The 27,917-nt window shown below is 51.1% G+C and overlaps 1 protein-coding gene across 7 annotated transcripts in view; it reads right to left on the bottom strand.

The window, feature by feature from the left end:
• The window catches only part of PRKAR1B (protein kinase cAMP-dependent type I regulatory subunit beta), a 112,979-nt gene that overhangs the window by 36,176 nt on the left and 48,886 nt on the right, over window positions 1-27,917 (bottom strand). For all 7 annotated transcript variants that reach the window (XM_038539721.1, XM_038539720.1, XM_038539718.1 and 4 more), the window contains exons 5-6: window positions 1,947-2,008; window positions 1,438-1,484 (exon numbers count right to left, since the gene is read on the bottom strand). In XM_038539721.1, the coding sequence (XP_038395649.1) occupies window positions 1,438-1,484; window positions 1,947-2,008 (109 nt within the window). The remainder of the gene's footprint in view (window positions 1-1,437; window positions 1,485-1,946; window positions 2,009-27,917) is intronic.

Here is a 27,917-nt window from a genome sequence, read left to right as displayed (position 1 = left end):
GGGGGAGTGATGGACAATGAGAATGACGTGGAGGAGCCAGGCAGGATGAGGACCGGGGGGACAGACATGGGTCTGAACCAGGAACCAGCTGCCTCCGTCCTGGGGGTCTCCCAGAGGTCTGGGGCGCTGGCTGCACGCCTGTCCGTCCTTGGGTCTCCCCGAGGTCCAGGGCGCTGGCTGCACACCTGCCTGTTCTGGGGTCTCCCAGGGGTCCAGGGCGCTGGCTGCACGCCTGCCTGTCCTCGGGGTCTCCCCGAGGTCCGGGGCGCTGGCTGCATGCTTGCCTGTCTCTCTATCTCCCACTATTTGCTTAACCCACAGCAAAAGTAACAGGTGCTGACTGTGACTGTGGGCAGCCCAGGGCCCTGGGCTCCTGCCTCAGTTTCCTTCTTTGGCGGCAGACAAAGCTCCCCCCCACTGCCAACCCTCCCACCCTTGAGGCTTGGGCCAGGCCCTGAGCTCAGGACAGAGCAGCTCGGGGTCCCCGAGGTGACTCCATGTGCCCCTCACCGTAAGACCTGGGCTGTGAGTCACTTCCAGTGCTGCCAGCTCCCAGGAGACAGTGACACGGGCCAACACAGATGGGCTGCCAGGGAGACAAATCGTTTGGGAGCCAGAGGGTGTGGTGCCCACCTCACAGTCAGGGAGTATAGTGCAGGGGAGGCGTGAGGGCGCCCAGCACCCCGAGGCCCAGAGGTGGCCTGTGTAAAACCACAAACTGAGTTGAGTCATAGGAAGGAGACTGCTGAGGCCACAGCGGAAACCATAGGGCCAGATGCCCATGCGAAGGAGGGACATCTGCCGGAGGCCAATGGAGACACGGGGGCAGGAGGGGGCAACAGGGGTCCCAACAGAGGCAGCAAGGTGCCAACGGATCCCAGGAAGTGAGAGGACACCATGGGCTCGGGCCCGTCCTGTGGTCGCACAAAGGTCCTGGGTCTGATTCAGAGAGAAGCCCATTTGAGGGCTTTCCTTGAGACTGGTGCACATGGGGTGCCGTCTGCAAGGCCCCGTGTGGACGGCAGCCTGCAGGACCCAGAGAGGGATACCCTTACCCTTCGGGTGGGGGCCCAGGTGCGGAGCTGGGGGCAGGAGGCTGCAGGAGCATGACTCTGCCATGCTCAGCACATCCACAACAGCGTGAGCCCCTCAGCCTGAGACTGGCAAGGTGGACAGAGCAGAGTGGGCAGGAAGAAGAGGAAAGGCTATTGTGCAAGATGCTGGTGGCTCCCAGGTCACCAGGGCGTGACAGCCACGGTTGAGGCCTCTAGGTCTGCAAACACTTGGCGTCGCCTGCTTTATAAAGTGCTGACGCCCAAGGCAGTGGTGGAGTCTGGCTGACCCACGAGGCCCAAATCCACACTGTGAAATGTACTACCTCACTGACCAGGCCGCGGACAGAGGCACTATTTTCCGGAGCAGATAGGAGATACTCACGTCTACTTCTCCTTGGTCAATCACATAGAAGTTATCTCCTTCGTCCCCTGGAACAAAAGAAAGCACACATTGTGGACAACGCCAAGGGTACCAGGTGTGGCGCTTTTGGCCTCCCTGTAGGCAGTACCTGCAGCCTGGCTTCACGGAGGCCGAGCAACCCGGGCTCCCATCATTTTCTCTTAATTTTTAAAAAATAAAACTTGTACAGACACGATGGTTTGACATACATGGACACGGTGAAATGGCCAGCACATGCCCCCCCCCAGCGCAGTCACCCGTGTCCCGCGTGGGGTGGGGCACCTGAGGTCCATGCCTGGCCTGTCACAGGGTTCCCCTCTGTTAATGGAAGGCGACTGCAACAGCCAGTTGACATGCAGTTGACAAGCAGAGCGACGTGCTCTGGTTTCATGAGAGACTCCTCAAGGCAGACAACAGGTTTTGTGTCCACACCCAGGGTGAGCCCACGGCCCACGGCCCCACGCTCCTGCTCAGAGCAGCAGGGAATATACCTTGCTGTATGACGGTCTCCCCAGCGATGTGCGTGACAGGAAACATGGCGTCGAATATGTCACTGAAAGAGAAAACGCATCCCGTGGAGGAGCTGGAGCGACGTGGGGCGCGGACTCCACTGCCTCACCTCACACAGAGCAACCAGCTCTGCTCCCCCAGGAAAAGGAAAAAAGGAAATCACCCCCCACCACTACCACCCTGTCATAACCCTGCCGTCCAGGCACCAGCTCGTCATTTGCAGATCCTTCTGTGACACAATTCACTTTCTGGGTTTTGACAAAAATGGAATCACACTGTACATACTGCTTTGGACACAAAACAAAGTAAATATATCGCCAGAATGTTTATCACATTGGGAAACACAGTCCTACCAGAACGCTGCTTTCTGCATGCTTCCTGAGGGGGGGCGTCCTGAGGCCTCAGAGGCAGGAGTGTGTCGGAGACGCCTGATGCTCAGGCTATGCCAACAGGCAGTCAGGGCATTTAATTTCCTAAGCGTGGCTGTGGCCTGGATGGAACAGGTAGGATGCACAAGGCAGGGAGGTAGAGTGTGCATGGTGGGGACCCTTTGACTCCGCCAACCGCAACCAGAACACAATGTCAGAGGTCAGCCTCTTGCTCCCAAAATGCACTGGCCACCTTCAGGAGCGGGCAGCTGGTGCCCCTCATGGGGAAATGCACACCGCAGAGCTCAGGGTGGCCTTCCTCCTCTCACCTGGCTGCAGCAATAGGAGAAAGCTGGGCCCAATGGCTCAGGCTGAGCCAACCTCAGAGGTGCTCACAGGTCTGGATGCAGGTTGGGTGCCAAGCCTCCAGAAGCAAGTGCGAAGTCAGAGATGCAAACCGCCCTGTGCTCTGCTGTTTCCAGGGTCCAGAACATTACCAAGTCATTCTTAAAGTAGTAGCTGTTTCCTCTCTAAGAAAGAGGGAAGCACCATGGGGGGAACCAGTGGGTGGCAGGGGCGTCAGAGCATTTGCAGGGTCCCCGCAACCCCTCCTTCCCTGCACAGACCTGGTATCTGTCCCCTGGCCCAGGCATATTTCCCAGCCACACCTTGCCTGGGAGAGCATCTGCAGATGTGTCTGGTCTGTTTTCTAAACTGCATTTCCTCAAAACCACAGCATCAAGGATCCCAAAATGAACAGATCTTTAAAAAATAATTTTACAGGGATGCCTGGACTGTTCAGTGGCTAGCGTCTGCTTTCAGCTCAGATTGTGATCCGGGGTCCTGGGATGGAGTCCTGCATCAGGCTCCCCACAGGGAGCCTACCTCCCCTCTACCTATGTCTCTGCCTCTCTCTCTGTCCCTCTCATAAATAAATAAAATCTTAAAAAAAAAAGAAATGATTTTACAATTCCTACTTCATTTTTAAAAACGTTTACTGGTAATGGTACAATATTTCCCCAAATGCCATTAGCAGTGAAGCCAATCTCAGGACCCACCACCATGCAGCCTGGGCAGGTGCTCCAGACAGCAGTCAGGCCGCAGGCCACTGGCCACCCCACAATTAGCCTGTATGTCTGCTGCACGAGTACGAGCCTGTGAAGAGGCCTATGGTTATCATTCATATGAATATACTGGTTGTAACTCTTATGTTTCGTCCTATGCCCCTTGATGCACATCTACGTGGAGATGTACAGATCTGATGACCGCCCTAGTGGCTGCCCTACCTGGGCCTGGCACAGCACCCTACTGACCACACAGGCATCCCACTCCCTCCCTGGGTACAGAAAAAACAACAAATCTCAGAGAGCCCAGCCCCACTTACCGAAAAGTGCTGCTAGCCCATGTCTTTTGGGGTTTTTTGTTTGTTTTTTAAAGATTTTATTTATTCATGAGACACACACACACACACAGAGACAGAGACAGAGAGACAGAGGGAGAGAGAGAGAGGCAGAGACACAGGCAGAGGGAGAAGCAGGCTCCATGCAGGGAACCCGACGTGGGACCTGATCCCGGGTCTCCAGGATCATGCCCTGGGCTGAAGGCAGTGCTAAACCGCTGGGCCACCCGGGCTGCCCTAGCCCATGTCTTTTGGAAGAAGCTAACACTCCCAGTGCACCCCCGTCCCCATTATCAAGGCTTGGACACGGCTGTGTGCAGGATAGATGCCCATGCTCCCACCAGCTTGGCCCATCCCCCCACTGAGAGGCCCCCTCTTTTCCCATCTTCTGCGTCTTCTCAAACAAAACCCAATTCTTCCTGCCTCTTAGCACTTAATGGCATTAAAAGGACCTGTCTGCCTCTGCCATGAAAAGGAAAACAGTTTTCTATTCTCATCTGGAAGTGACCTCTGGAAGGCTTTGCTGAAGCTGCTGCCTGCATCCCAGGGAGTCTGACACGTGGGTCCCAGTGCCACCCCCACCAGGGTCCAGGACACTGGGCTCAGCACTCCTGCATTGGGCACTGTGCCAGGTGCAGGGACACAGTGCTCGGGGCTGCTAAGACACAGAAACATGAAGATATGACAGTCCTCAGTCCATGAGGCCCCAAGGACAGAACCCGTGCTGGCCAAGCGCCCTTCATCTGCCCACTTGCTCTGAGGTCAGAACTGTGGCTGTCTTGTCCAGACTAGGAAACCAGAGACACTAAGCAACCCTGCCAAGGCCAGCAGCTGGGAAGAGGTGAGGCCAGGCCGCACTCGTCTTCCCGTGCAGGGCTCTGTGGGACACCCAGAGCTAAGCAAGACCTAGCTTAGGGGACAAGAAGGTGTGTTTGGGGGCATAGAGCCTTCCCAGTCTCAGGAAGCACCCTCAGAGAGCAGGTGGTGGGGGCCATGATGCCCACTCTAGGGAAGCCACTAGCCTGCGACAGGTGCTGGTCATAGTTGGGAGGCAGCCCGATCAGAGGCTGCACCCTGTCCTCGACTCTCAGCCTGACTCTGAGGTCCTCAGGCTTCCCGAGGCCTGAGCAGGGCCATCCCCTCAATGGCGGGGAGCAGCTGACAAAGGGGTGCCCACTTACCTTATCCCAGTGGCCCCGTGGGCACTTTTCACCAGATCCCCCCACACACATCTGAGGCAGCCCAAGCAGCAAAGGGACCCTCAGACTCAAACCAGGAATGATGGGGGCAGAGGTATCACCCAGGATTTTGCTTTAATTCTAATTATTTATTGGTACTGTTGGTTTTTGCCCCTCTAAGTCAGGGGTTGGTCCTAGCCCTGCTGTACTGTGAACACCTGTGACTTCTGGTTTTGCCTAGGCATTCTTTCCAGAATAATGCAGATTTACATGCATAAAGTAGAATAAATAGAAAAACCAACAAAATCAACAATCTGGAAATGCAGTGGGCAAAATGCTAAAATAACCAGTTTGCAGCACAGGAGCCTGGTTTCTGTACTCCTGCATCACACAGCGAGTTCAGGGCAGGTCTAGCAACCACCCCAGTGGTGAGAGAGCCACGAGCATGAGCCATATTCTGATGTGATGCAGAAGTGGCCTCATCGCCTTTAGGTGACAAGATCATAGGCTCTGCTCAGGCCTCAGCAGCCTGCTCACACAGAGGGAAATGCCATCCACATTCATAGATTTTCAGCCCTCCCCCCTCCCTCTGTACGGGGCAGGCCTCTGCACTGGGGACCAGGACCCAGAGAGATCTGGGTCAGGGAGCAAGGTCAGGATGGTGGCCAGGGAATGGGTGGTCTTAGACCCCAGCCACACCCTGGCCTGGACCCAAGCAGAGCCACCATGATGCTCAGGGCCTGCAAAGTGCTGGTTCCCTCCAGGTGGCCCATGGCCCTTGGAAGCTCCCACCTGAGTCACTCCTCATATTGGCACCTCTCCTTCCCTGGGTTCCTCAGCTCTTGCCCTCTGACCCCTGTACCTGACAGTGTCCTGACTTCCTCCTCCCCAGCTGACTGTGAGTTCTGAGAACAAAGACTGCGTCATCACTGCAGCCTGACACACATCTGATTCACAGTAGGTCCTTGGTACAATATGGATGGAAGGCTAGAGGTCAGATGGTGGGTGGATGGATGGGTGGGTGGATGGGTGGAAGAGTGGATGTGTGGAAGGAAGGGTAGAAGGATGGTGAATGGGGGAGCAGATGGAAGGGTAGAAGGGTGGGTGGTGGGTGGGTGGTGGGAACAGTGGATGGAGGATGAGCTGTCTGTTAAGGCAGCTCCAAAATAATAGATCAGCTTGAACAAGGTATGGGTCTTCTGAGAGAAGTCCCTGCTTCCTGAAGCCATTCACTATGAAAATGGTGGCAGTCAATCTTGAATCCTCAGGCTGAACCCAGTGTGCTCCATCCAAGAGGAAGCCTCATTAACATCCTCTCATTTAAACCTCAAAACCATAGAAAAACGTTGGCCCCCATCGTTGTTCCCACTTTACAGACAGGTATATCAAGGTTCAGAAAGGTTAAGTCACTTGCCCATGGTCACACATCTGGCTTGGGGTACAGTACAGTAAGGCTGACCACTCCCTCAAGGTCCCATTCATTCTTGCCACAGAAGGTGCACAACAGAACACACCAGGGTGTGGGGTCTCTGCTCTCTCTGGCCATGCATCCAAGCCCTGACTTATGGGTGGGTCCACACTGAGGCATGGCCTCTGCAAAGGAGGCAGCCCCTGGCTCTTGCTAGCAGGACCAGACTCCTGGAGATACTCTAGGGCAGGAAGGCTGGAGGGTACCTACACTTACCAGATGACTTTGTGTCAATGGCAGAGCGTCACATCCCCTGCCCTTGAGCACACCTGGCTGTCACTTGAGCCCTGCCAGCTGACTAGTTCCCTGGGTCCTCTGTGACCTGGTGGTCTTCCCAGAGAAAGTTGGGTGCTGCCGACCAGGGGTCTCATCCTGAGAGCTACACTCCCTGGTTCCAGCAATGAGGCCACAGGCACCAACTGGGCTCCTGGAGACATGTGTCACCTTCACAGCCTAGAGCCCTTCCCTTCCTGCCTGACTCCCATGGGGGGAGGCTTCCTGACTATTCACTTAGATTCATGTTTTCAAAGACACATTGAAAATGAGGTGTCACCCTTGAGGTCAGAACCCCACCAACGAGTCTCAGCTTAGTGTATTTCCAGGAAAAACAATGCAATGTTTGTTTCATCTTGGGGAGGCTCTCCCCACCAAATAAAGTGTTATAGTGAATCCTCATCACACAGGAAAGTTTGGGGTTTGTTTGTTTGTTTGAAATCTAAACCCCACATACAGTCCAAATGCAAGAATATGACCTCCTGGTAAGTTAATCGTCTCAACCTTAAAAATAAGACTTTGCATGCTCATACTAAGCCAGCCGGACAGTTAGGTAGGTAAGCACAGGTCAAACTGCCACCGAGCTGGAAAGGAAAGTCTAAGACAAGAAGGGAAGGTACCGCCAGGGTGGGGTGGGGCAGGGCAGGCCTCTCTCCCCTTCCCATGCAGCTCCAGCAGACACTTCCCGGGTGTGAGGGTCCCCTTGTTATCTACCATCACCTCAGACCAGCCACATTTCCTCCTCTATCCCAGCAGAAGCCAAATTTGGGGCCCTTGAGCCCTTGGGGGCAGGAGGGGTCAACAGGATGTCTCTGAACACCCTCTGTCTCTCCCAGAAGAGGTGAGTTGTCTTTTTTTTTTTATTATTGGAGTTCAATTTGCCAACATTTAGCATAACACCCAGTGCTCATCCCGCCAAGTGCCCCCCTTAGTGCCCATCACCCAGTCACCCCAACCCCCGCCCACCTCCCTTTCCACTACCCCTTGTTCATTTCCCAGAGTTAGGTGTCTCTCATGTTTTGTCACCCTCACTGATATTTTCACTCATTTTCTCTCCTTTCTCCTTTATTCCCTTTCACTAATTTTTATATTCCCCAAATGAATGAGACCATATAATGTTTGTCCTTCTCCGATTGACTTATTTCACTCAGCATAATATCCTTCAGGTCCCTCCACGTCGAAGCAAATGGTGGGTATTTGTCGTTTCTAATGGCTGAGTAATATTCCATTGTATACATAGACCACATCTTCTTTATCCACTCATCTTTTGATGGACACTGGGGCTCCTTCCACATTTTGGCTATTGTGGACATTGCTGCTATAAATATTGGGGTGTAGGTGTCCCGGCGTTCCACTGCATCTGTATCTTTGGGGTAAATCCCCAGCGGTGCAATTGCTGGGTCGTAGGGCAGGTCTATTTTTAACTCTTTGAGGAACCTCCACACAGTTTTCCAGAGTGGCTGCACCAGTTCACATTCCCACCAACAGTGCAAGAGGGTTCCCCTTTCTCCGCATCCTCTCCAACATTTATTATTTCCTGTCTTGTTAATTTTCCCCATTCTCATTGGCGTGATGTGATATCTCATTGTGGTTTTGATTTGTATTTCCCTGATGGTCAGTGATGTGGAGCATTTTCTCATGTGCGTGTTGGCCATATCTATGTCTTCCTCTGTGAGATTTCTCTTCATGTCTTTTGCCCATTTCATGATTGGATTGTTTGTTTCTTTGCTGTTGAGTTTAATAAGTTCTTTACAGATCTTGGAAACTAGCCCTTTATCTGATACGTCATTTGCAAATATCTTCTCCCATTCTGTAGGTTGTCTTTTAGTTTTGTTGACTGTTTCTTTTGCTGTGCAGAAGCTTCTTATCTTGATGAAGTCCCAATAATTCATTTTTGCTTTTGTTTCTCTTGCCTTCATGGATGTATCTTGCAAGAAGTTGCTGTGGCCAAGTTCATAAAGGGTGTTGCCTGTGTTCTCCTCTAGGATTTTTTTTTAAAGATTTATTTATTTATTCATTCAGAGAGAGCGAGAGAGAGGCAGAGACACAGGCAGAGGGAGAAGCAGGCTCCACGCAGGAAGCCTGATGTGGGACTCGATCCCGGGTCTCCAGGATCACACCCTGGGCTGCAGACGGCACTAAACCACTGCACCACCGGGGCTGCCCTCCTCTAGGATTTTGATGGAATCTTGTCTCACATTTAGATCTTTCATCCATTTTGAGTTTATCTTTGTGTCTGGTGCAAGAGAGTGGTCTAGTTTCATTCTTCTGCATGTGGCTGTCCAATTTTCCCAGCACCATTTATTGAAGAGACTGTCTTTCTTCCAGTGGATAGTCTTTCCTCCTTTATCGAATATTAGTTGACCATAAAGTTGAGAGTCCACATCTGGATTCTCTATTCTGTTCCATTGATCTATGTGTCTGTTTTTGTGCCAGTACCACACTGTCTTGATGACCACAGCTTTGTAGTACAACCTGAAATCTGGCATTGTGATGCCCCCAGCTGTGGTTTTCTTTTTTAATATTCCCCTGGCTATTCGGGGTCTTTTCTGATTCCACACAAATCTTAAGATGATTTGTTCCAACTCTCTGAAGAAAGTCCATGGTATTTTGATAGGGATTGCATTAAATGTAAATTGCCCTGGGTAACATTGACATTTCCACAATATTAATTCTTCCAATCCATGAGCATGGAATGTTTTTCCATCTCTTTGTGTCTTCCTCGATTTCTTTCAGAAGTGTTCTGTAGTTTTTAGCATATAGATCCTTTACTTCTTTGTTTAGGTTTATTCCTAGGTATCTTATGCTTTTGGGTGCAATTATAAATGGGATTGATTCCTTAATTTCTCTTTCTTCAGTCTCATTGTTAGTGTATAGAAATGCCACTGATTTCTGGGCATTGATTTTGTATCCTGCCACATTGCCGAATTGCTGTATGAGTTCTAGCAATCTTGGGGTGGAGTCTTTTGGGTTTTCTAAGTACAGTATAAGAGATGAGTTGTCTGACGGTCAGAGACCATCCTGGGGTGAAATCCCAGCTCATGTACTTCCTCAGTACTACCTCATGGCATTTATCACCATCATCCCCATTGTCCTCATTTCCAGGTGAGAGGTCTGAGGCACAGACAGTTTAAGGAATTCACGCAGGGTCACACAGCCAGGATTCCAAACCAGGTGATCCGGCATGGAAGAAACATTCCCTAACACCAGGATGTTTGCTCAGTGACAGGTGCATGCGACCTTTACTAAATTACATTTCCCTTCTAGGCTTAGTTTGGTAAGAATTTTTATAGTAGTTGCTGATTGTTATCAGGCTCTTTTTCAACATGTACATGACATACCATACCGATGTTTTTCCTGTGGTCTATTAATGTGGACAGCATTCTGAGCTGGAGCTGTCCTTGAAACCCTCTGTAGTCTTGGGGCATCTGGGTGGCTCAAGTTGAGCATCTTCCTTTGGCTCAGGGTGTGATCCCAGAGTCCCAGGATCGAGTCCTGCATCAGGTTCCTGCATGGTGCCTGCTTCTCTCTGTGTGTCTCTCATGAATAAATAAATAAATAAATAAATAAATCTTTAAAAGAAACCCTACTTAGTCTCAATGGGTAGTTTTCAAAAGTCAAGTTGAATTTGGTTGGCTATTTACAATTTTTGCATCTATATTCACAGAATACATACTATGCCTCACAGCTTTTACATGGCTTCTTGTTTGTTTCCTTGTGTCACCCGTATCATGCTCGGAAGCTGGGCAGCTCCTCCCTGCTCTCTGTCTTCTGGAGCCACTTGTGATGGGAGAACACACAGTGTGCTGACGCTGGACGGGGCCTGCCCCCAAGCCGTCATGACCTGGCTTCTCAGAGGAAGGCCTTCAGCTGCTGTTTAACTTTGAGTTTATTGATTGCTCCGCATTTTCTATTTCTTCACATGCCAACATGGACACCATTTTCAAAGTTAAAAATCTTTAAAAATTGACAGAGTTATAAAAAATCCAAATTTTTAGATTTTCTTTAAAAGATAAAATGAAGCTCTAGCAACATGGGGCCTGCATTCTCACAAAGCAAGAAATTAGCCTACTCCCACCCTGGTCAGAGCACATGCTCTCCAGTCTGCCACAAGCCCCAGAAGTGCATGGATTCCTGACCCTCAGTGCAGGTGTGTAAGCCTGCCTGTGAGCTCACTGTCTGGGGGTGGCAGCTGCACAAGTGGGACTTCATCACGAGAGTGCCAGGCATCCTGTGACAACTGCTTCTCTGAGGGACCTGCTGCCAGTGCTAAACTTACCTGGACAGACCCAAGAGACTGAATCTCCAAGGACTTAACCCATCTGTAACATGGGCATAGGGTAGCACACCCACCCTCATAGAGCTCTGAGAGCCTAACCGAGATATGGATTTTGTGAAGCATTTAGCAAAATGAGCACTCACAGTCAGGAGCTTCATAACTGTTTCTGCCAGCTCCAGATCACATGCACACAGCAGTGGGGAGCCCCTTTTCCCAGCCCTGCTAAGAGGCTCACCCACCTCACAGGATCTCCTGGGAATGAAGACATTGTACCCCTGGTCTTGGCCTGTCTCATGATCCAGTATGACTTCTGTACTCCTTTTTAATGGCTTACATTTCTGATATGCTTGGAGCTGCAGGCAGAGGTGGCCTGACCTCAACCTTGCCAAGCAGCCTGCAGAAGCAAACAGGCAGGGCCAGTTCTGAGAGTGAGGCCACCCTGCGTGGGACAGGCCAGGGAGGAGGGCGCCCAGCAACCAGTCAGATCTGCATCTGGCCCCAAGCACCCGACCTCCTACCAGCGCTGGGATGCAGCGGGGCGGAAGTGACAGCGTCCCAGTGGACTCTCCCCTGTCGCCAGTTCCAGTAACCTTGCATTCCTGCATCTTAGAAACACTCCTCCGGGGTGAAGGGCATTCCTGTGACTTCAAGCAAAAGCACCCTGACACTGACCACAGGACCGCCTCCAGTAATAAGAAAAGCAAACTGCGTCAGTGCTTTCATTTCTGTCATTATTTCTTGAAAAGTCTTATTTTGAAAAATGTCAAACTTTCAGAAGCATGGAGGGACACGGATGTCAGAGCAGGATACATATTATATTCCCAGCTGGTGATGTCAAAAGAGCAGAATGCAGCACAACACACATGCACCAACCACAGGTCTGCACAAAAGCGCACATACGTGTATTGACAAGGACCGGACAGGAGCCATGAGGGATGAGAATAGAACATGAAAATAAAGACCATCCAGACCACAGAAAACACGTTCAAGTGCATACTAGTGTGTTTTCCTGACTCCAAAATAATGCCATAAATGGGAAAAGTGCAACTGACGGCTGGTCTGGCCCCTTTAGAAATGGTTCTGGAAGACCCAAACGTGCTGCTACAGCCTTGGGAGAATTTCTCTCTCTGGCTGTTTGGACTCACAGGTCAATGTCACCCAGAGAAGGAAGTGCCCTGGACCTGTGGGCAAAGCTCTGGTGCATTGGGCACCATGGCAACATCCTGTTTGACGGGCCAGTCATAGCCCGAGTGACCAAGCTGGGCACTCCAGACACAGTGGCCCCAAGGTTGTGTTTAGGCTTCTCCACTGTTTGGGTGAAAGCTCACTATGTTTCTCTCTGGACTGCAACTTTCCAAATAATTCTCTGTAAACAGTGATCACTCAGGCATTGCCATGGTGAGCGACGAGGTACTACCCACTCCTGCTGGGGCACCAGGACCACGATGTTTGCAGACCTTCAGGAGACCTGGTGCCACCGTGTCTGCAGTGCTTTCTCATCCGAGAATGCACCAGCTCAGGACTCTGAGTGGGGAGCGTGGACCCCAGGAGAGAGGCCCCAGTTGAGACTCCACTCTACCCTGTACCTCCAGGGGAAGGCATAGAGGCCCAGGATCTCCAACCCAGAATCACCAGTGTACACCTCTGGTTTTGATGTTTACCGTGTCCCCAGATGCCCAGGACAACTCGAGCTGCCAAGTAAGAAGGCACCTTGGATGGGGACCAGTGCCTAAAGGTGTAGGCTGGGGAGGATGAGCTCTTCTATTAAGAATGCACCCAGTAAGGCTGCTTAGGTTTCCATTCCCTTCTCATGTTAACCATAGAGATATGTTTACACACATATAAGATGAGGCTACTGGACTGCTTGGGACAGCGCTATTTGTAGTCATGAAAATCTGTAATACCTAACAGTTGGGGACTCGTTAATTAAGTCACACAATGGAATCCAAGATGGAGGTGCAGAGGCTCATCCATGGAGAATAATGGTGTTTACTATAGGTCTACTAAGTAAAAAGCAGGTTGGAAAACTAAACCTGATAGAATTGCAAGGACAAATAGACAAATCTAAATTATAGTTGAGGATTTCAACACCCGTCTATGAATTATTGGTAGATTCACAGGTAGAAAGTAAGGGCATACCTGAACTGAAGAGCACCATCACTTAACTAGATGTGGTTGACATTTATAGAATGTCAACTGCACCAAACAACAGTAGAACACACATTCTTCTCCAGTTTGGATGAAACATTTACCAAGACAGACAACATCCTGGGCCAGAAAATACATCTGAATACATTTAAAAATATATGTCATATAGTATCTGCTCTCAGACCACAGTGGGTTAAACTAGAAATCAGTAACAAAAAGGTAGCTTAAAAGTCCCAATATTTGGAGGTTAAGCAACACACTCTGAATAACAACACGTGTCAAAAAAGGTGGCTCAAGAGAAATTGAAAACTTTTACAACTAAATGAAAATTAAAAAGCAGCTAATTAAAATTAATGGGATGTAGCAAAAGTAGTGCTTCAAGGGAAATTGTAGCACTGAATGCATATATTTTAAAAAGGGAAATACCTAAAATCAATAATCTAAGCTCCCACCTTAGGAAACTAGAAAAGAAGAGCAAATTAAACCTAAAGAAAGCCAAGAAAATAAATAATAAAAATTAAAGCAAAAAAGCAAAAATCAGTGGAACTTAAAATCAGAAATGAATAGAGAAAATCAACATAGTCAAAGGTGGTTCTTTGAAAATATCTATAAAAATCTATAAACCTCCAAGGAGGCTAATGGGGTAGGGAGTGGGGAGCACACAAAAATCACTCAAGTCAGAAGTGAGAGAAGGACAGCATCACTCCAGAGCCCATGAATATTAAAAGATCAATAAAAGAATACTATGAACAATTCTATGTCCACAAATTTGAAAACCTGGATGAAAGGGACCAAGTTTTTGAAAGACATTATGTACCAAAACACATACAAGAAAAATAGATAATATAATCTAAGGAAGAAACTAAATCAATAATTATTAACTTTCCAAAACAGAAAGCAGCAGGCCCAGATGGGTTCACTGGTAAAATCCAACAAATATTTAAAGAAGAAACTATACCAATTCTCAACAATCTCTTCCAGAAAACTGAAGTAGAGAAAACACTTTCTCATGCATTCTATGAGGACAGTATCACCCCAAGACCAAAACCAGACAAAAGCATTACAAAAAAGGAAAATTAAAGACCAATATCTCATGAACATAAATGCAAAAATCCTCAACAAAATATTAGGACATCGACTCCAGCACTGTGTTAAAAGAATTAAACACCACAACTAAGTGAGGTTCACTCCAGGTAAAGGCCGATTCAACATTCAAAAATCAATCTAATCCACTGTACCAAAGACTAAAGAAGGGAGATCACATGACCATAACAATAGATGCAGAAAAGGCATTTGACAAAATTCAAGACTCATACATGATAAAAATTCTCAGAAAACTAAGAATATAGGAGAATTTTCTCAACTTCATAAAGAACAGCTCCAAAAAACCTGCAGTTAACATCACAGCTAAGGGCGAGAATGCTTCCCCCTGAGACTGAGATGCAGTCAAATACATTCCTTTTACCACTCTTTTCCAACACTGTACTGGAAGCCCCAGCTAATACAATAAGATAAGGAAAGGAAAAAGAGAATGTGAAGGAAGAAATAAAACTGGTTTTGTTTGCAGATGACACTGACTGTGTCATTCCAAAGAATCAACAACAATAACAAAACCCACTGGAACTTATAAGTGATTGTAGCAGGGTTGCAGGATATAAGCTTAATATACAAAAGCCAGTCACTTTCCTACATACTAGCATGAAAAACTGGAATATGAAATTAAAAACACAATGCCACTTACAGTAGCACCCCCAAAAATGAAATATTTAGGTTTAAACCCAACAAAATATGTTCAGGATCTATATGAGGAAGACTACAAAACTCTGATGAACAACTTAAAAAAAAATACAAATAATTGCAGAGACATTCCATGTTCATGGATAGGAACACTCAATTTTGTCAACCTGATCCCAACTTGAGTGACAGATTTAACTCCAACCAAATTCCAGCAAGTCATTTTGTGATTATCAACAAATGGATCCTACAGTTTATATGAGAAGCAAAACACCCAGAATAGCTAACACAATACTGAAGCCTAAGGGCTGACTATGATGTCAGGACCTTACCACAGAGCTGCAATAATTAAGACAGTGTGGTTTTGGCAAAAGAACAGGCAAATAGATTCATGGAATGGTACCAGGAGCCCAGAAGTAGACCTCCATGAATAGTCAGCTGACCTTTGACAAAGGAGCAAAGGCAACATGATGGAGCAAAGAGGGTCTCCCCAACACTGGTGTTGGAACAACTGGACATCCACAAGCAAAAACTGAATCCAGACACAGATTTTACCTCCTTCATAAGAATCAACTCAAAATGGATCATAGATCTGGTCATAAATTCAATAATAACACTTTTAGAAGATAACAGAGAAGACAATCTAGGGGACCTTGAGTTTGGCAACGACTGTTTAGATACATCACCAACCACCCCCAGATGGAAGCCTGGCTCCACCTGGCTCCACCACAGAGGATACTTTCAGTTGCCTCTCCTAGGAGGGCACCAGCAATCCTCAGGGTGTAGTGGAGGCTCCAGGGGCCACTGGACCAAGAGCTCCATCATCCCTGGCTCCCATCCACTCACTGGGCACCACTGGGCAAGGATGAGCTGCCACGTGGAGGGTCAAGCACCCACCATCACTTGGGGTCACACTCCACTCTAACTCAGCTACTGGGAGACCACGGAGAAGAAAGTACATGCAGTGCCTGCCTTGAGAGGTACATGCGAAACAGGGTGAACACCAAACAGGTGGGGCCTTCCAGCTGTCATTCATTCATTCAACAAACACAAGGAGGACTAATGCTGGGTCAGCCCCCTTCCTGCCTCAGCCCATGGCAAGAGCACAGGTAAGAAAGACAACCCCTCCTTGCCACCTGGAAAAGACTGTATGAGAGGCAGCAATGTCCCTGTGTGGACAGCCATCAGCAGTGCTGTGGCCTCCTCCTCAACCTGAGGGCCCAGTCAGGATGCCCCAGAAGCAGCTAATGGTTTTTATGGCAGATCAACTGGCCCAAAGGCTCCGGGTCAGGCCCACGTCCCACATCCCACGCTGTAAATAAGCTTGTTGCTGGAAACCTCATCACCACTACTGCATGCCAGGCCCAGAAACAGTGCCTGGAAGCCAAGGGAAAAGGGCCTCTGAGGGCCTGTCTTTTGAGTCTCAGATTCTGGATCTATCTTCAAGGGTTTCATGCCAGCAGCCAGGGCTGGCTGTCCAGTTCTGGGTCCAGCTGGGGGGTGGGGTGGGGAGGGAGCTGTAGCATGGGAGCTGCAGCAGGGGCGCTGAGAAAGCCAGCCAGCAGCAGATCCATCGGAGGTTCAGACCGGGTCAGTGTGGCCTCCTAGCAGGCCAGTAGGAGGCAGTGGGCAAGTACATTCACCCTCTGGCCCTAACTCCTCAGGCCTAACACCTGAGGTTTACAAAGCTTCATGGCCTTATTCATCTCCCACTCCAACAACCCTGTCTCCACCTCTTCTAAGAAGTCCCCTGGGATCTCCCCACCCCCCAATAGCAGTCAGGGCTTCTTGGTCTCCATTCTCGTTTGTAGAGGAATTAGTTTGACCCCTTAGGAACAGGGGTTAAGATTCACAGTCCTACAGCCCACGGCCAGTGTTAATCCTGGAGGGACACAGGTCTCGGCAGGCCCAAGCTGTCCTGCGCTATCCCCGTGTGCAGGGTGGTCCCGGTGTTAAAAATGACAGTGAAGAGGGCTCCCTTTCCCAGTTGCTTCTCTGCAGGCCACATCCACAGCCAGGAGTGAGAAACAAGAGCCCCTGCAATCTTCCTCCCTCCTCATCACTTCTCAGGATGGGGATGTTCTTCAAGGTCAAAGGCATCCTGAGGGCCCATGGACCAATCACAAATCCAGGCAGCTGGTGCTGGTGCTCTGGTAACCACAGACCCCACTCCAAGCACGTGGGAGGGGAGAATGCAGTGGCATGTCTGCAGAATCACTGCAAACAGCCCCCCACCCAGGGCTCTGTGGGCTGGGGACACGTGTGTTTTCTTTCCATGGCTGCTAAACCAATCACAGCTGCATCCAAGGGCCAGGCGCAGGCCTCGGCCGTGGGAGCACAGATGCACACATCCAGGGCCTGGGACCACTTCAGAGGCTGCGGTGGAGGGGCAGGGCATGAGCATGGCCTGGCCAGGTGAGGGTGGTCCAGGCTCCCAATAGGTGAGCAGCTGAGAAGCGCCAGCACTCTGAGGGGAGCCCCTAACAGGTGGTCCTCCTGGGAAAAGCCGGGGTTGCGCAATCAAGAAACAAAATGCCCCGGGCTGTGGGGTTGCTCCAACAACCTGTCTGAGAGGTCCTGGCAGGGAGTGTGTGTCCAGGTAGCATGAACCTGAGGCCATGGACAGCGGGTGGATGGTCTGTACTGACGCCACTGGGGTCTCCTGGCTCTAGTACAGAGAGGAAACATGGCCAACTCACAACCATTTGATTTTGCTATTATTACTCTTAACTAACTCTGAACATGAGTGAAAACACATAGCTTTTAAAAGGCTGGCTCTAGGGCAGCCCCAGTGGCTTAGTGGTTTAGCGCCGCCTTCAGCCCAGGGTGTGATCCTGGAGACCCAGGATCGAGTCCCACATCAGGCTCCCAGCATGGAGCCTGCTCCTCTCTCTCTTTCTCTCTGTATCTCTAATAAATAACTAAAAAATATTTAAAATAAATAAAAGGCTGGCTCTAGTGGAGTCAGACCCTCCTCCCTTCGCAGCCATGGCTTTATGTTAAAGGGACCCAGGGACATGCCGCAGGCCACCGGATGTGAACACGCCAGCGAAAGGGCCTTTGCTCTCAGAGCCAGAGATGCTGTTGGGACCGTGGAGACGACGGGGCTTGCAAAGTCTACCCCCAACGGCCCCAGGCAAGTCCAGGGGCCAGAAGCATACACCCATGTCTGCATGGGTGGACCTACCAGGACCTGCATGGAAGGAGGGCCCAGGATGGAGTGACACTCTTAGGTCTAAGAGAAGGCAGAGATCCACAGGTTCCCACATGGTGGTGATGGTGGACTCTGATGTTAAGAGCCAAACAGAACACAGTGTGGCTAGATGCAGATGGCAGCCCACCCTCTGCTGTACCCCTAGCCTGAGTCCCTGAGAAGCCTACTGCTGGCCCAGAGCCCCCCAGCACCAAGGCAAGTGGAGAGAACTAGAATGTGGGAAAGCTGTCACTGGCCAGGCCAATTCCAGGGCCAGCAGGAGCTGTGCCTGAAGCCGACCCCATGGTTCTGGGGGGTCTACGGACCTCATGCCCACACACAGCACTGAGAAGGGAGAAGGCAAGGCCAGCCAAGGCATCAACAGATGCCCATCACAGCCGCTGGCAAAAGCCACAAAACCACCTGCATGCCTGTCACCGGGGCAGCTCGCTATCCTCCATGCACATCAGGGAGTCCTAGGCAGTCACTCAAGGATGGGGAAGCTCTCTGCGCTGATCTGGGACAATCACCAAGGGTGACTATACCATGAAAACCTCTCTGAGCAGAACAAGTGGTGTGCTACTGGAAAACACATGCACATGGACACGGCAGCAGCCCTGGGACCATGTGTACATGCACAGGGTAATGGAGAGCACCTCTAGGGAGCAGGCAGGTGCTGGGACAGGGTCTATTTATCCTTCTCGACCCTGTCAGTATGTGCCATGTTTACCTATTACCTAATTAAAAATCATCCTGTTTTAAACAATTTTGAGTCCTGCCAGACAACCGTGTAACACACACCTGCAGAAAGCCATTTATCTTTTCCATGTGGATGGGCTGTCTGGAGACCACCGCCCGAGCGTGGTGAGCACCGCCAGCCTCCCACAGGAACCAGCTCCCAGACAAAGCCTCTCGCTGCCATCCACCCAGCTATCAGCTGCCCCCACCACCAGCTACACCCTGGGGAAACTCTTCTCACCGCCCAGGGCTCAGGCCCAGCTTGGCCTCCTGGGCCGGCTGCCCCCACCTCCACCAGCTGCCAGCCCTGGACTCCGTGTGAGGACTCTCATCTGCATCTGCAGGGTTTGGGTTCCTGCATCCACAGAGGACTCTCATCTGCATCTAAAGGGCTGGGAGTGTGGAGGTTCCCGCGTCCACGGAGCACAGGAGGCACAGAGCCTCTGTGTGGGTCTGGTTCTGGGCTCTGGGGCCAAGCTGTGCTTTCCTGTACTGCAAGAATCCCATGATTCCTCCCCCTCATATCTGCTTCCCCTCTCCCCCAGAGGCAAGACAAAAGGCTCCTACCTTCAAACCCCATCATGCTTTCATAGCCACCCCCCAAGTCTGGCACCTCCATAAAGCACTAAGGTGAAGGCATGATCTCCATAAGAAAAGCAAGGTGGAGGATGCCACATAGAGGGGGCAGCGTTTGCCAGGATGGTGGGGGCAGATGTGGGGCTAACTGTAAGGGGGAAAATGTGTGTGGGGGGGACACCTTGTCCACAGGACAGCCTTGGGACCACATCACTTTTTTACATAATTACAAGATTTTGTTTATTTGGGGGGAGGGGCAGAAGGAGAGAGAGAATCTCCAGCAGACTCCCCACTGAGCTTGGAGCCCGATATGGGACTCCATTCCATGACCCTGAGATCATGACATGGACCAAAATCAAGAGTTGAATGTTGAACCGATGAAGCCATCTAGGTGCCCCACTCTTCTCCATAATTATAAAAACAAAATTAAGATCTGAAAAGTAATACAAGCCAAAAGTAAACAGCCACAAATGATAGCACAACCTCTCCAAAAGTTACCTCCGGACAAAATGAGTTTCACTGATCAGATTGCTGGTGGAAGGTGGTGGTTAACAGTGTTGTTCTCCCAGAGCGTGTGTGTGCGTGTGTGTATATGTGGCATGTGCACGTTGTGTGCTTAATAGAAAAAAGGAGAAATACACATAAAATACACATACACATAAAATCAATCAGGCAATGTTAAAAGAAAGAAAGAAACCCAACCCAGTAGCCCTGAACTTGAACTGAAGAACTCATATGAACACTTGAAGTATTTTATCTTAAAAAAAATTCCTAGTTCTGTCTACAAAAAAAGCCTGGAAACAATGACAAATCTGAGTGGTGGACACCTCCAGCACCCAGAACATGGTCTCTAAATACAAATTCCCAGTAAAAGGAGCCAGGATTTTTTGGAGAAAAAAAACAAATTCCAGGTCTAGGGCAGAAAATGGAACCTACAACATCCTAGTTTACCAGAAAAAAACAAGGACACTGATAGAAACCACAGGGATCTTGCCAGAGACTCATGAGCCATCCTGGAGGTCCTGTGGGCTGAAGATGGGATGATTCCAGCTCCCTCAGTGGATGGAAAGCACGCCAACGTCTGGGGCCAGTAGAGGAAGGGTCAAGGGCAGAGGGGTGGGAATCGGAGAGAGTCAGGATGCAGGAAGCCCCACACTGCTCCCATGCATGGGGGTGGGGGGTGTCATCCCCCCCTGTGGCCCAGCACACCCCTCACCTGTCTGTCGTGCACAGGCCTCCCTGTCGGCACTACAAGGTCTGCCCCTATTCCGCAGCACTCTGGAGCTTCATGAGTGCATGAGGCCTACATCCCTAACTGAGGCTGCCCTGACCAGGGGACCAGTGGGGAGCCCCAGGCAGGTGCCACCAGGACATGGACAGATACCCAAGTCACACCAGAAACCAAGCCTGGCTGCCCTTCCAGGGCTCTCAGGGGCCTGACCCAGGCAGAGTGACATGCTCCCTACCCCAGCCTCCCCTACCTGGGCAAAGTGAGCTCCCTAGTACCCCACGGATGACATGGGGTATGTACATGGTTCTCCCAGAACAGCCTGCCACCCCCACTCCCACGAGGGCAGCAGTGAAAGGCAGGCCATCCCCACTGTGCAGCCACCAGGACAAGTGTGGGCCCCAGTGCTCTGTTCCCTGGTCCTGAGCTGCCCCAGATGGGCAGATGGACCCAGAGGCGGGCTTGTGTGCTGCCAGGCATTTGATGCAGTGCAGTCGAGACTGCCTCAACTGGCCATGTCCCTCGACCCGAGCAGGTGCTGAGTGCTAGGGTTCTGGTTTGCTGACACCGGGTCCCTGCACAGCATCCTGGGCTGGAGCTGAGTACCCTGACACGGCTGTGGGACTGGCTTGAGAGCTCACTCTATCACACAGAGGGGGAAACCAAGGCTCAGGCCACTATGGGTCACAGGCCACACAGACACAGCACCACTGCCAGGCTACACCAGATCCAAGTGCCACTCAAACTCCCTAGGGACACCAAACTCTAAAATCTGTTGGAGGAAGATTTTCCATATGGGCTCATCCTATTGTCTGAGACACAGGGGAGCACACAGGGGGCTGGCTGGTACCCTTGGTCCCCTTCTCTGTCTCAAGCCTCCCAGCTCTGTTCACCCTTCCAGATCCAGTGTGGATGCTTCCTCCCCCAGGAAGCCCTCTACCCACCTCTATATAACCTGAACAACTCCAGCAGAACAACTCCTATATCCCTGAACAACTCCAGCAGAAGTGGTCTCTGACTCCTATCCCCAGAACAGGCTTGGCACGGAGGACTGCTTGGTCTGTGCTGGAGGGAGGCGGGGAGGAAGGGAGAAAGAGGTGGCCTCTCTGGATACTGGTGTTGGGCACCCCAAGTGGGTATGTCTCTAGGCACTCTGGGCCACCACTACTCTAGGAACAATGACATTTGGTTTAACTCTAGAAACAGCTGCCCAGAGAAACTGAGCATCTGGCAAGACTGCGGGGGAGCCAGGCTCCAACCCCAATCTGGAAAATTCCAGAGCCCCCGCAGCTTTATCAGCTCAGAGAGAAAACTGAGTCGTGGCCCCGGCATGCGCCCTCCCCTCCTACCCTTCTGAGGGGCGTCCAGGCCTGAGCTGCATCCATGGACCCATCCCACCAGGGTCTCCCGGTACCCTTAACCTACCCCTCTTTAACTCCATCAGGGATGTGATGTGGGGGTCTTCCCACCAAATGTGGACAACCCGAATCTCATCATGAGCAAACCTTAGATGGACCTGAAACCCTAAGACTGCTCTGGGCACTTCAGAAATTGGGGCAGATTCTGCATCTGGACCAGGTTAGTGTCAAATGCCATATCTGAGACAAATCCCTCAATGTGAGAACCATCCTCTGAATGCCCTTGCTAGTGCTTATGGGGGACATGAGAGGTCACTCACTCTCAAGTGACACAAAGAGGTAGACACGTCACGAATGTCAGCTGGTGAATGCTAGCGAGGGTACACTCTCCTTGAAAACTGTTCTGGTTGAGATATTTCCAAAATAATATTTTTTTAAATCAAAAGGAAAAAAAGGAGATTTCACAAAAATTTGGACTTTGAGCTTCTTTGCACAAATCTGAGATCTGGCCACCAGGATGCACCCCCAGGGTAGAGGTGTGAGAGCTGGGGCCTTGCCTGCAGGAGCTTCCCAGACCCTGGACCAGCTGCATGTCTACACTCCCTGCATCACTATCCTCTCTGAGCAGGGACTGAGGGGAGCTGGGTCCCAGGCTCAGTGGGGCCCCAACTGTGTAGGTGTTGGTGTGCCAGTGCACCCAAGCTCCAAGAGGCCAAGTCTGGTGAGCCACTCCCCAGGGTGCTAGAACACGAGGCCCATGACTGCTACCTCCAGGGAAACACCCTTCTCCCTCCACTATGTGGCAGGCGGAGGGAAGGCATGGAGCCAGGCACTCCTCAGTTCTCTGGAGCTCAGTGCAGAGAGACGTAGGCTGCTGGGCTCTGGAGCCAGGAACAGGGTCTAAATCTGTCACTTGCCAGCAGGTAAACACAGGCCAAGCTGAGCCTCAGTTTCTCCATCTGTAAAATGTCACCATAGAGAGAAGTGAGCTTGCAGGGGCTGAGGGACTAGCAGGGTGCCTGGCAGGTGGCATTGCTATGTTCCCTGCCATCAAGGCCACGTTCCTCACCTAGCACCTAGGCTCCTCCAGTGGGGGTGGGAGTCAGCCCTGGCTGACAGGGACTGGTCCAGCTCCTCTCCTGTTCCAGCCAATTCCCTCCTTCTCCAACAGATGGAGCGCAGTGACCCCAGGTGGCCGGCACCTCCTTGCTGTCAGCTGTGTAGACCAACAGCAGACACAGAATGCCCATTGTCACCAAATTTGCAAAGCAAACTCAGGGTTGAGGGAGCAGGCTTGTGTGTCTGTCTCTCTCCCCCATACCACCTCACCCCTCCTCTCTAAAGCAGCTCCCACCAACTGCAGTGACCACCAAAGGGGCATAGTGCGGGGGACAGGCATGTGTTAGGGCTTCGCATCGCCCTCCCCAGGGCCCTGAGGCCATCATAGGCTCCACATAAAAGGAAAGAAATGACAGGTCCTCCTCCCACAAAGGAGGTGGGGGAAAGCCAGCCTGCAGGGTGGGCCAGGTGGGCGGGGGCCAGCAGGTCAGCCTGCAGGAGTCAGAACAGGGTGAACGACATGGGGACCCCAGAATTGTGATGGGCTGTGCAGTCCTGGCCAATCTGCCAGCCCGCCTGCTCTGGGCCGCCTGGCAGAGACCACAGTGACACTGCCTCCTGACATTGCTGTGGGGGCAGAGGACACCAAACATGTGCTGGAGGACCAGGACTGTGCTTCCTTTGCTGCTGAAACTCCAGCACCTAGAGTGGCACCTAGCACCCAGCACCCAGCCCATGGAGCTTCACCCAGCACCCAACACCTAGCCCTTGGAACCACACCCAGCACTCAACACTCAGCACCCAGCCCCTGGAGCCACATCCAGTACTCAACACCTAGCCCTTGGGACAGCACTTAGAACCCAGCACCCAGCCCTTGGAGCTACACCCAGCACCCAGTCCTGGAGTCACACCCAGCACCCAGCATCCAGCCTTGGAGACACACTCAGGACCCAACACCCAGCCCCTGGAGCCTCACCCAACACCCAGTCCCTGGAGTCACATCCAGCACCCAACACCCAACCCTTGGACCTGCATCTAGCACTCAGCCCCTGGAGCAGCACCCAGTACCCAGCACCTGGAGCCACACTCAGCACCCAGCACCCAGCACCTGGAGCAGCACCCAGCACCCGGAGCCACACCCAGCACCCAGCCCCTAGAGTCACACTCAGCCCCCAATCCCTGGAGTCACATCCAGCACTGAACACCCAGCCCTTGGAGCCACACCAAGCACCCAGCACCTGGAGCCATACCCAGCACCCAGCTCTTGGAGCCACACCCAGGACCCAACACCCAGCCCTTGGAGTCTTACCCCAGCACCTAGCCCCTGGAGTCTCACCCAGCACCCGGTCCCTGGAATCACATCCAGTACCCAACACCCAGCCTTTGGACCTGCTCCTAGCACTCAGCCCCAAGAGTGGCACCTAGTACCCAGCACCTGGAGCCACACCCAGCACCCAGCCCCTAGAGTCACGCTCAGCCCCGAGCCCTTGGAGCCACACCCAACACCCAACAGCCAGCACCCAGCCCTTGGAGTCGCACCCAGCACCTAACACCAGCCCTTGGAGCTATATTTAGCACCCAGCACCCAGTGAGTCATGGGGCAAAGAGTACACAGACAGTGCTTCACAATGATGATGAATAAATGCTGATTGACCATCACCATCACTGTTGTCCTGTGACTCAAGCCCAATAAGATGTCCCGCCTAAGGCCAACCGGGGCCCACGGCCTGCCAGCTCAGCTCTGTTTTGGGAGCTGGATTCAACCTGAGGCTTAGAGCTAGACACTGAGTTTGGGATGGTAAGTTATCAGCATCACAGTGCCCATTTCTTGGAAGCTCTATAAACAAGGAGTCTTACTTTTCTGAGCCAACAGACCCCTCTGAGAATCCAGCAGGGCCACACTGCCCTCAACAAGATGCACATCCATGTGCTGCCTCCAACTCGCTAGGTTCAGGGCCCCCCATAGGTTCCCAACCACAGCCAGAGCACACGGTCACCATGTTTGGAGGAGGCCTAAGTGGTCTCAGCCAATTATGTACCCATGAGGCCCTGGGAGATTCAGATCCCACCCTCACTGACAATAGCCCACATGGTCCAGTGCTTGAGAGAAAGGAAGGGATGTGCCCAAACCCACTCGGTGAGTCCACAACGCATGAACAGAGCCATGGCGTCTGCACTCTGGGCCCCACACTCGCTCCCACACTGCTCCCCAATGCCCCAAAGCCCCCCACTTCCTGCTAGTCAGAAGGCACATCCCAGCCATCCAGAGCCCCATCCCACTCCAGCAGAGGCTTGGCCGGGCAGTGCGATCTTCTGAGATGGCCCCATCAGCAGTTGTGGCCATTGGAGTCCTTAGAACAGGAGTTAGGTCAGCTCTGTGTCATTATAGCCATGTGCCCTGGGACTTGGGTTCCTCACTTGTAGCATGGGGATGACCAGCACCAGCCTTCTGTGGTTTCTGTGAGATTAAATGGTCCTAGCCAAGTGCCTGGCAGATAATAAAGGCCTTAAATGTTTATTAACCGCACACGTGCATGCATGTGCACACCACCCCGCTTAGGGAGATCGTGAAGTGAAGCATAAGAACATAATGTGTCAATATGTAAAAACCCAATCCAATGAAAAATGGAACAGCAGGCAAATTTTGCTCCAGCTGGAAGATAAGTCTATGGCCAGCTACAATAAGAACTGATTTAAGTATGCAAAAAACAACAAACAGCTCCCCATAGAAAAAACCACCTGGTAGGAACATGTATAAAGAAATACAAATGGAAATACCAGCACAGCCTCATTGTGCAGGTTTAAATCTGCAAAAAATGGTACAAGATAATAAAGAGAGAGCTCATGTCTCCATAACCCATCTCTCCAAAGGTAATCCTGCAAGACTAGGCACAGTGTCCAGGGTGCCCACAGGTCATCAGGGGCCAGCAGGATGGCTCATGCTCCCCTTAAAAAGCCACACCCACCCCCTTTTCCCATCCCTACCTCCCCCACCCTGGCTTCCAGTGGCCACTAACCTTCCATTTCTACAATTTTGTCATTTCAAGAACGCATTTCAATGGAAGCATACAGGATGTCACCTTCAGGGACAGGCTTTTCTCCTCCAGCACAATCCCCCAGAGACAGGCTCCAGATGTTGCTGAGACAGTAGTCAGCTCCTGTTTGGGCCAAGGCCTTCCCTACCATGTGCATGTACCTGGGTCTACTCAACCACGTGCCCGCTAAAGGATGTCTGGGTCGCCTCCAGTTTGGGGCTATTACAAATAAAGCTGCTGTGAAAAAAATTACTGCACAGGTGTCTGTGCGAACATCAGCTGCCATTGCTCTGGGACAAATGCCCAAGAGTGAAGTTGCTGGGTCACACGGCAGGCAGTTACATGTTTAGTGTTTTTAAAAGCTGACAAAAGGTCTTTCAGGCTGTAACATCTGACGTTCCCTCAAGCCATGCTGAACAATCCCACTTCTGCACATCCTCGCCAGCTCAAGGGGTTGTGCCTGCCGCCTATCGCAGGGACCTGACAGGTGTGGCACATGGCGCCCTGCGCTGGAATCCACCTCTCCCTGGAGGCTAATGGTCTCAACATCTGTTCCTGTGTTTTTCCCATCTGTGTGTGTCCTCTTAGGGGAGAGGTCTCCCCGTGTTGTGTTTCTGACTTTAAGGGGTCTTCACATACCCAGATACTCATCCTTATTCAGGACCTGTGGCTCACAGATGTGTCCTCCCACCTGCGGCTTGTCTTCTGTCCTCTTCACGGGGACCTTCCAAGAGTAAATGCTTTAACTGAGAGGAAGTCAGCGTCTCGATTTTCCTTTCATGTATCACAATCTTGGTATCAAAAAGCTCTGCTTCTCCCAATCCTAGGGCCCACAAATCTTCCCCTACGAGCTTCACAGCCATACTCTAGTCGGTGATTCATTTTGAATTAAATTCCAAATAAGATGGGAGTTGCAGGTGGAGGCTGGGTTTCCGGCCCACCCAGTGAAAGCTGGCCCTCCCTCCAGCTCATTGCTCTCGTGCTTCTGTCATAAGTTGGCTGGGCACAGAGGTACGGCTCCTCTTTGGTCCTCTTGGCCTGTGGTCTGTGTCCTGACTGCTGCAGCTACACAGTGAGCCCCCCTTACCATCTCATTACTGCTTTGCAACATTGTTTTTGCTCTCCTGGGGTTCCATACCTTCCCACATAAACTTTAGCATATGCCTGTCTACATCAATCCAAAAAAACTGCTGAGATATTGCTAGCAATTGCATTAAACCCACAAATCAATCTGGGGACAAGTGACATCTTTACTATGCAGAGTCTTCTAACCCGTGGACATGGCACGTTTCTCCGTTTATTTAGGGTTCTTTGACTTCTTTCCTCAGCACACGTATCCCGTGCGTGCTGAGTCTGTACCTCAGCTTTTCCCTTTATTTAGAGTGACTGTAATGATAGTGCGTTTTTAATTTCTGTTTACACAAGTTCATTGCTCATATATGGAAACGGGTGGTTTTTGCAAGCTGACCTCGCATTCTGTGATCAGACTGAAAGCTCATGTTAGTGCCGGGAATTTCTGTAGATTCCTTGGGCTCAGCTCAAAGTTGATTTAACACCAGGAAAGCAGTGAATGTAAACCCACCCCAGTAACAGATTACATGGGAAAATCACACAGAAGACCTACAAATAAAATATCAGCACTAATTAGACTTGCTGCTGATTACAAATCACTTTATCAAAACCTACCACATTTCTGTATGCAGTAACGAGCTATCAGAAATTGTTATCTTTTGGGACACCTGGGTGGCTCAGTGGTTGAGCATCTGCCTTCAGCTCAGGGTGTGATCCTGGGGTCGTGGGATCAAGTCCCACAGCGAGTCTGCTTCTCCCTCTGCCTATGTCCCTGCCTCTCTCTCCCTCTCTCTGTCTCTCATGAATAAAGAAAATCCTTAAAGAAAAAAGAAAGAAAGAAAACTTT

The sequence above is a fragment of the Canis lupus genome, chromosome 6 (genome assembly GCF_011100685.1).
Source record: "Canis lupus familiaris isolate Mischka breed German Shepherd chromosome 6, alternate assembly UU_Cfam_GSD_1.0, whole genome shotgun sequence".
NCBI classification, from domain to species: Eukaryota; Metazoa; Chordata; class Mammalia; order Carnivora; family Canidae; genus Canis; species Canis lupus.
This window is presented reverse-complemented; position numbering and strand designations above follow the sequence as displayed.